The 9,345-nt window shown below is 39.0% G+C and overlaps 1 protein-coding gene across 4 annotated transcripts in view; it reads left to right on the plus strand.

The window, feature by feature from the left end:
* The window catches only part of LOC124856095 (voltage-dependent calcium channel subunit alpha-2/delta-3-like), a 48,764-nt gene extending 39,541 nt beyond the window's left edge, over nt 1-9,223 (plus strand). For 2 of the 4 annotated variants that reach the window (XM_047346290.1, XM_047346291.1), the window contains 12 exons: nt 349-426; nt 506-567; nt 671-715; nt 791-853; nt 4,070-4,140; nt 4,230-4,305; nt 4,508-4,548; nt 4,634-4,689; nt 4,797-4,914; nt 5,017-5,129; nt 5,292-5,374; nt 8,374-9,223. In XM_047346290.1, the coding sequence (XP_047202246.1) occupies nt 349-426; nt 506-567; nt 671-715; nt 791-853; nt 4,070-4,140; nt 4,230-4,305; nt 4,508-4,548; nt 4,634-4,689; nt 4,797-4,914; nt 5,017-5,129; nt 5,292-5,374; nt 8,374-8,466 (899 nt within the window). In that variant the 3' untranslated portion in view covers nt 8,467-9,223. Of the gene's footprint in view, nt 1-348; nt 427-505; nt 568-670; nt 716-790; nt 854-1,201; nt 1,244-4,069; nt 4,141-4,229; nt 4,306-4,507; nt 4,549-4,633; nt 4,690-4,796; nt 4,915-4,998; nt 5,130-5,291; nt 5,375-8,373 lie in introns of all 4 variants that reach the window. The other 2 variants (XM_047346288.1, XM_047346289.1) reach the window with 2 other exon arrangements.
* Nucleotides 9,224-9,345: the final 122 nt, after the last annotated feature.

Here is a 9,345-nt window from a genome sequence, read left to right on the forward strand (position 1 = left end):
GTCTTTAAATAGGAAAATCCCATTTTGGAATGTGATTTTTACAAGCAGGATGTGTTTATTTGCCTCGTAACCTATGAGTCATTTTTTAATGGACCTGGTTCAATCCAAAGTTTGAAGGATATGAAAGACTCTGGCTTTCTCTGCAGAACTTTTCTATCACCTATTCCAATTAAAATGGCCGCATGCATAACCTATAATGGTCGGTCCCAACACTCATTTTAGAAACAGTAATGTTGGCGCTGAGAAAGCTCTAACTGGACTCTACTTCCATTGGGAAGCTGCCGGGTAAAGGGTGCCATCTAGTGAGCATAAAAGGTAACATGAACAACTTTTACTACTCTTTTCTAGCTTTAGAAAACAAGAGCGTGGTGTTGGCCAGCACAGCTATTCAGCTCCTCGATGACAGAAAGTCTCCAATTGTTGCTGGTAATAGTTGTCAACATCGCATCTGTGTACAGCTCTGTTTGTCATGTCAGAACTCACTGTTACCTGATGCTGTTTTCAGCTGTGGGGATCCAAATGAAGCTTGAGTACTTTCAGAGGAAGTTCTGGACCGCCTGCAGACAGGTAATTTGTAATCTAACGTTCTCTAACTACTGTCACATAATATTTTAAAATAATTCACTTCCTAGTCATGAATGAAGCTAAAGTCCTATTGTGTTTTGTTTAGTGCACAGCTCTGGATGGAAAATGTATCATTAGTTGTGATAGTGAGGTAAGAAAGCTTCAATATTACTACTTTTATAGCTGTTTGGTTTTATTTTTACAATCTTCTTTTCCCTCCTTACAGGACTTTAATTGCTACCTCATTGACAACAATGGCTTCATTCTTGTTACAGAGGAACAGTCTCAGGTACACTCTGTATTTCTGCATTTACACATTGACATCAACAAGCAGTCCAATTATTAAGAAATTTAGATTACAAAAACCATAACCCGAGCTTAGGTGTTTATGTTTGAAAGTTTCTGGAGCGTTCTGATAGAGCTTTGAAAAGAGTTTGAATGCTTGGATTTCCATGTTTGGAAAGTCATAAAAGAAAAGAATAGCAGCTAAATGAGCCCTAAGATCAAAAAAATGTGTAATCATAATACATTCCTGCAAGATAAACAACAAGTCTGAATGTTTAGCAGCCAACAGGAAGGTTACTTGGTGAAGACTGATCGGTCTATTGCCGGTTAAACTTTTCATTTATTCAAACAGGAAATGTTAAGTTTTACATCTCGAAAACCTCTTATGGACAAGGTAGGTTTTTATCTACAGTCCCCTGCAAAAGTATTGCCATGTTACTACCCCAAGCATCAGTGTGTTTTCTTGTGAATTTATGAGATGGGCCAACACAAGATAAGGCACAACTCTGAAGTGGAAGAAATACTTTTTTTACAAGAATGAATCTCAAAAACGTGGGGTGCATTTGTATTCACTGCCTTTTACGTTGACATCCCTAAATAAAATCCAGTACAACCAATGATGTCACCTGACTAGTAAATAGAGCCCAGCTGTGTAAAATTTAATCTCAGAATAAATCCATCTGTTCTGTAAAGCCTTAGAGGTTTTTTAGAGAACAGTAGTCAAGAAACAGCATCATGAAGACAAAGTAACAGTAGAAATGAAGCTGTGGAAAGATTTAAAGTAGGGTTGGGCTTTAAATCAATATGGTAAGCTTTTAAATTTCTCAGAAAACTGTTCAATCAATCATCCAACAATGACGATAATGGCACAATCGACCCAATCTGTCTGGCCAGAAAAAAGCACTAATCAAAAAAGTTCCCAGGCCTGTGGTAACTCTGGAGAAGCTACAAAGATCCACAGCTCATGTGGGAGAATCTGTTGAAAACTATTAGTTCTGCAACCACAAATCTGGCCTATATGTAAGGGTTTCAAATAGAAAGCCGCTGTTAAAAGCTATAAGAAGTACAATTTGCAGTTTGCCACAAGCTATGCAGGATATGCAGCAAACAGATCAAAATCCAATTGCAAATCTGTGTCAGGACTTGATAAACTCAGTACTTGATATACTCGACATAATTCATATGTTCCTCAGCCATTCTGACAGAGCCTGAGCCATGTTGCAGAATAATTAGTAAACATTTTAGTGTCAAGACATGCTAAGCTGGTAGAAAGACACCAAAAAAGATGCAGACACTATTTAAGGTTTTTTATGTTTATAACAAGGTATCATTGCCATTCCACTTAACAGTTATGCATGTCTTTGTGTTGGACTGTTACATAAAATATCAGTACAATAAACTGAAGTTTGTGGTCGCACTGTGACAAAATGTAATATACAGGTCCTTCTCAAAATATTAGCATATTGTGATAAAGTTCATTATTTTCCATAATGTCATGATGAAAATTTAACATTCATATATTTTAGATTCATTGCACACTAACTGAAATATTTCAGGTCTTTTATTGTCTTAATACGGATGATTTTGGCATACAGCTCATGAAAACCCAAAATTCCTATCTCACAAAATTAGCATATCATTAAAAGGGTCTCTAAACGAGCTATGAACCTAATCATCTGAATCAACGAGTTAACTCTAAACACCTGCAAAAGATTCCTGAGGCCTTTAAAACTCCTAGTCTGGTTCATCACTCAAAACCCCAATCATGGGTAAGACTGCCGACCTGACTGCTGTCCAGAAGGCCCCTATTGACACCCTCAAGCAAGAGGGTAAGACACAGAAAGAAATTTCTGTACGAATAGGCTGTTCCCAGAGTGCTGTATCAAGGCACCTCAGTGGGAAGTCTGTGGGAAGGAAAAAGTGTGGCAGAAAACGCTGCACAACGAGAAGAGGTGACCGGACCCTGAGGAAGATTGTGGAGAAGGGCCGATTCCAGACCTTGGGGGACCTGCGGAAGCAGTGGACTGAGTCTGGAGTAGAAACATCCAGAGCCACCGTGCACAGGCGTGTGCAGGAAATGGGCTACAGGTGCCGCATTTCCCAGGTCAAGCCACTTTTGAACCAGAAACAGCAGCAGAAGCGCCTGACCTGGACTACAGAGAAGCAGCACTGGACTGTTTTTCGGATGAAAGCAAATTCTGCATGTCATTCGGAAATCAAGGTGCCAGAGTCTGGAGGAAGACTGGGGAGAAGGAAATGCCAAAATGTCAGAAGTCCAGTGTCAAGTACCCACAGTCAGTGATGGTCTGGGGTGCCGTGTCAGCTGCTGTGTTGGTCCACTGTGTTTTATCAAGGGCAGGGTCAATGCAGCTAGCTATCAGGAGATTTTGGAGCACTTCATGCTTCCATCTGCTGAAAAGCTTTATGGAAATGAAGATTTCATTTTTCAGCACGACCTGGCACCTGCTCACAGTGCCAAAACCACTGGTAAATGGTTTACTGACCATGGTATCACTGTGCTCAATTGGACTGCCAACTCTCCTGACCTGAACCCCATAGAGAATCTGTGGGATATTGTGAAGAGAACGTTGAGAGACTCAAGACCCAACACTCTGGATGAGCTAAAGGCCGCTATCGAAGCATCCTGGGCCTCCATAAGACCTCAGCAGTGCCACAGGCTGATTGCCTCCATGCCACGCCGCATTGAAGCAGTCATTTCTCCAAAAGGATTCCCGACCAAGTATTGAGTGCATAACTGTACATGATTATTTGAAGGTTGACGTTTTTTGTATTAAAAACACTTTTCTTTTATTGGTTGGATGAAATATGCTAATTTTGTGAGATAGGAATTTTGGGTTTTTATGAGCTGTATGCCAAAATCATCCGTATTAAGACAATAAAAGACCTGAAATATTTCAGTTAGTGTGCAATGAATCTAAAATATATGAATGTTAAATTTTCATCATTACATTATGGAAAATAATGAACGTTATCACAATATGCTAATATTTTGAGAAGGACCTGTAGGTCAAAGGGGTTTAAACACGTTTGCTGTTAGTCCACAGCTTCTCATTGAGGCAAAGCTAAATAGTTTTTAAGAAAGGTAGCCATTTGTTGCATGAATACATGTTCCTTGAATTATTTTCATTAAACTGATGCAATCCATACATTCTTCCTGCAAGACTTTGCAGTACTGCTAGTAACCAAACTTCTCTCTCAGACAGGGCTTTTCTTTGGAGAGGTGGAGGGTGCTGTCATGAACAAACTTCTCCAAATGGGGTCCTTTAAGAGGTCAAACAAACTGGCTTTTCACTCTGTTTTCAATGCAGGCCTTAACAATGATGTGTATTACAACCTCTGCTGTTGTGGTTGTGTTGCAGAATCACCCTGTATGATTACCAGGCCCTTTGCAGAGACTACGCTGGAAGCAGCGACAGCGCACGCACTTTATCAGATGTGAGTGTCTGAGAAACATCAGTCAGGAAATAGAAGAAAACCAATACTCTGTGGGCTGTTGCATTAACATTTATATGACCACGGTTAAAATGATCAGAAACAACTGTGATAGATGTCTGTGCGTTAATGGTTATTATTGTTTGTGCACTGTTGTAATGGTTAGCGTTTAATTAAATGTTTTCTCCTTTTTGTTTTCTTTCAGCCTTTTTCAATGGTTAAGTGGCTCCTGACAGAACTTATCATGTAATAATTCTTAAACTTAAAATAGTTTAATTCTAATAAATGCCACGAAGGACGCATGGTTACATTTTCTGGTTTGTTTTCTTAGTTTCCTGCTAGAATTCAACCTGTACAGCTGGTGGAATGTCGACCTCTCAGTTAAAGGTAGTTATTGTTAATGTTGTGTGTCTGAGCCAGGCGTGACAAAGGAAAACTTCTATTATTTATGAGCAGGCTCTGCGGTGAAGCTCAACCTTTGATTTCTTGCACAGCTCAGAGAGCACGGGGTAAAACCATGATGGTGCCCTGCGACACAGAATACCCAGCCTTTGTCTCCGAACGCACCATTAAAGAAACAACAGGCAACATTGACTGCAACGGCTGTGTTAGGTACTGATTTAGGCTCATGTGAATAAGCTTAACAGTGAATCATTAAATCATTTCCACTTTTCACTGTAACATTTTTAATTCCAGTCTGTGTGTGGGCTGCAGGTCTTTTGTCATACAACAGATTCCCAGCAGCAACCTCTTCATGGTCGTAGTTGACAACAAGTGTGACTGCAGCATCGTTCCTCCTGTAACAATGGATCCCATCGAGATTATGTATATCCTTTATAAATTAGACACACTGCATTTTTTAACTATTAAACGTGTTGTTGATTATAGGATTTCTTCTTTAGTGGAAATTGAAAAGATAATACATTTGAAGCTTTAAATATAAGCTGTAACACCCTGTTCAATCATTTATATCCTTGACTCCTTTGAACACAACGAGTCGCTAAAATGTGACAGACTAAAGCTTCAGAAGGACAGGAAAAAGCCCGAGTCATGTCATCCTTTCCATCCTGAGGTATGAGAATTGTTCTTGTCCACAGGGCTGGTGTGATAGACAGCCAAAGCTACATATTAGCTTAATTTCCTATTTAAGCTAACTTGGGAGCGACCTACCATTAAATACTTTTATTGTGAATTTATAAAATGTTGGTTGATTTGTTTAATAAACTTATTTTCTTTAGCTTATACAAGTGATATGTAAGATATAATAAGTCAATTTACCAGGTTTTTAGCATTCCTGATGCTCTTTATCTGCTGAGCTTGCAAAAATGCTACTTTTTTAATTTTGTATTTATAAAAATTCAAACAAACAGAAATGAGAAAAATGTGGTTTGCATTTGTAGTCAGCCCACCTTGTATGGTGCATAATAAAATCTAGTGCAATCATTTCCCTTCAGAAGTCGTTTTTAGTATCTAGAGTCCACCAGTGTGTAATTTAATCAGAGTATCAATACAACTATGCGACGTAAGAGGTTTTTTTAGAGACCATTAGTGAAGAAGTTTAAAGGATATAACAGAATAACCCAAATTTTAAACATCCTAAAGAGCATCTGTTCATTCAATCATCCAGATATAAAACGATTGTGGCACAGCTGTATGAAAACCTGCTAGGCTGACCAAAGGGAACATTAACCAGACAAGCAACTAAAAGGGTCATGGTATCGCTAGAGTAGCTTCAGAAAACCAAAACTCAGTTTGGAGAATCAGTCAACAGGACAACCATGATTTGTGCAGTTCACAAGTCTGCTCTTAGAGGAAGAGTGTAGAGAGGAAATTTGAGTGTTTTTAGCAGTTTGCCATAGGTCATGTATGGTGCAAAAACAAACGAATGTCATGTTTGTGCTGAATTTAAACACTAAATGGTGGAAAACTATAGACTTAACACATTTTCCTAAGGGTGACACATAGTGGTGGCAGCATAATGCTGTGGGGATCAGAGTCAGATATCATGAGAAGAGGGACCCAACTAAATAGAGAGCAACCCTGGAAGAAAACCTTGACTTAAATTGGTGTTCACATATGTTCTCCATCCATTTTGACTGAGCATGAGCTATTTTGCATAGATATCAAGTGCTGGTAGAGACATACCCCAATAAGACCCCACAAAAGCAGGAATGTAGGTGGACTGGAAATTAAAAATGCATGTCACACTTTTTTGAGTTTTATTTTTAATTAGACAGCCATATAACAATTACCTTCCATTTCACCAATGTTAATCTATCACAAACAATCCCAATAAAATACATTTAAGTTTATACAGGTCCTTCTCAAAATATTAGCATATTGTGATAAAGTTCATTATTTTCCATAATGTAATGATGAAAATTTAACATTCATATATTTTAGATTCATTGCACACTAACTGAAATATTTCAGGGCTTTTATTGTCTTAATACGGATGATTTTGGCATGCAGCTCATGAAAACCCAAAATTCCTATCTCACAAAATTAGCATATCATTAAAAGGGTCTCTAAACGAGCTATGAACCTAATCATCTGAATCAACGAGTTAACTCTAAACACCTGCAAAAGATTCCTGAGGCCTTTAAAACTCCCAGCCTGGTTCATCACTCAAAACCCCAATCATGGGTAAGACTGCCGACCTGACTGCTGTCCAGAAGGCCACTATTGACACCCTCAAGCAAGAGGGTAAGACACAGAAAGACATTTCTGAACGAATAGGCTGTTCCCAGAGTGCTGTATCAAGGCACCTCAGTGGGATGTCTGTGGGAAGGAAAAAGTGTGGCAGAAAACGCTGCACAACGAGAAGAGGTGACCGGACCCTGAGGAAGATTGTGGAGAAGGGCCGATTCCAGACCTTGGGGGACCTGCGGAAGCAGTGGACTGAGTCTGGAGTAGAAACATCCAGAGCCACCGTGCACAGGCGTGTGCAGGAAATGGGCTACAGGTGCCGCATTCCCCAGACCTGGGCTACAGAGAAGCAGCACTGGACTGTTGCTCAGTGGTCCAAAGTACTTTTTTCGGATGAAAGCAAATTCTGCATGTCATTCGGAAATCAAGGTGCCAGAGTCTGGAGGAAGACTGGGGAGAAGGAAATGCCAAAATGCCAGAAGTCCAGTGTCAAGCACCCACAGTCAGTGATGGTCTGGTGCCGTGTCAGCTGCTGGTGTTGATCCACTGTGTTTTATCAAGGGCAGTGTCAATGCAGCTAGCTATCAGGAGATTTTGGAGCACTTCATGCTTCCATCTGCTGAAAAGCTTTATGGAGATGAAGATTTCATTTTTCAGCACGACCTGGCACCTGCTCACAGTGCCAAAACCACTGGTAAATGGTTTACTGACCATGGTATCACTGTGCTCAATTGGCCTGCCAACTCTCCTGACCTGAACCCCATAGAGAATCTGTGGGATATTGTGAAGAGAACGTTGAGAGACTCAAGACCCAACACTCTGGATGAGCTAAAGGCCGCTATCGAAGCATCCTGGGCCTCCATAAGACCTCAGCAGTGCCACAGGCTGATTGCCTCCATGCCACGCCGCATTGAAGCAGTCATTTATGCAAAAGGATTCCCGACCAAGTATTGAGTGCATAACTGTACATGATTATTTGAAGGTTGACGTTTTTTGTATTAAAAACACTTTTCTTTTTTTGGTCGGATGAAATATGCTAATTTTGTGAGATAGGAATTTTGGGTTTTCATGAGCTGTATGCCAAAATCATCCGTATTAAGACAATAAAAGACCTGAAATATTTCAGTTAGTGTGCAATGAATCTAAAATATATGAATGTTAAATTTTCATCATGACATTATGGAAAATAATGAACTTTATCACAATATGCTAATATTTTGAGAAGGACCTGTAGTTGTAACAGGACAAGATGTTTGAGGGTTTTCAATTTTAACCTTGCACTTTATACTCTGCCCGACTGACTTTTTTTCAATATTTTTACATCTCTAAACAAAATCAGGACCGTTGTAAGTAGATACATGTCAAACTGTTTAACATCATGTTAATGTGTTGAGGTATAACAGCAGAGTGTGTCTACTGCAGGAAAATGCTATGGAGTGTGGTTCGGCCAGTAGCCTCTCCAGTTGCCTGGCAGTACAGCTGCTGCCTCTGATTGCAGCCACCGTCAGCAGGTGACCATGAGCTGCACATCTGAAGCTAACTCAACAAGAAGATGCTTAGAAACACTTAGAAAACATGACGGATCAGAAATGACTTCGCTCACCTCTGCAGCAGACATTACTCTACTAAGACTCTATTAAGTCTTTATCAGTAACTCCGAGGCTCACATCCATTATTGCAGAAAACACAAAGTAACAAATAATAATGAGTGTGTGCTTGGTGACTTTGGTCAGCTCATTGCAAATCACTACACTGAAAGTTTGTCTTGTTGTTGAATATGTGCTGAATTAATGGGAGGGAAAACGTCAAATGAAAACAGCACTTTTTTGTCTTAGCAAGTCCACTGTGCAAAAAAGATAAGTAGGAGATTATATGTTTGTTTCATTGTCATGATGAAAATAAAAAGGAATGTAAAATGCACTTTTGTGAACTACTGAAGGGAGAAGAAAAGCCCACTTGGCTATAAATCAATGAAAATAATTTACTGTGCAATTGTTTTATTTCCCAAAATATTTAAGTTGGTTTTATAACAAAATATCTATTGTGTCAAAAATATAATTTACAAAAGATAATATATAAAATATTATTTCAAAGGTCGTGCCATTTTCTCTTTAATTAAAATGAGAAAAGTTAATATGCATGATAAAGATGAAGTGTGTTTGGAGAATGGTATTTGATGTGTTCAGCCATAATTTATCAAAATGTCCATGTAATCTTAACCATGTGTCAAAAAAACAGATGAATAAACCTAAAGAAATATTTTCCTTCTTTATATTTTGTGCTGTTCCCTCTTTGTGTCTTTGTGTGCAGCATTGGGTTTAAGTAGAAATAATAAAAAGCCAAAAATAACAAACTTAATCATAAAAGCATGCATTTTAGTAGAGAAAGGGAAAC

This window comes from Girardinichthys multiradiatus, chromosome 20 (genome assembly GCF_021462225.1).
Source record: "Girardinichthys multiradiatus isolate DD_20200921_A chromosome 20, DD_fGirMul_XY1, whole genome shotgun sequence".
NCBI lineage: Eukaryota > Metazoa > Chordata > Actinopteri > Cyprinodontiformes > Goodeidae > Girardinichthys > Girardinichthys multiradiatus.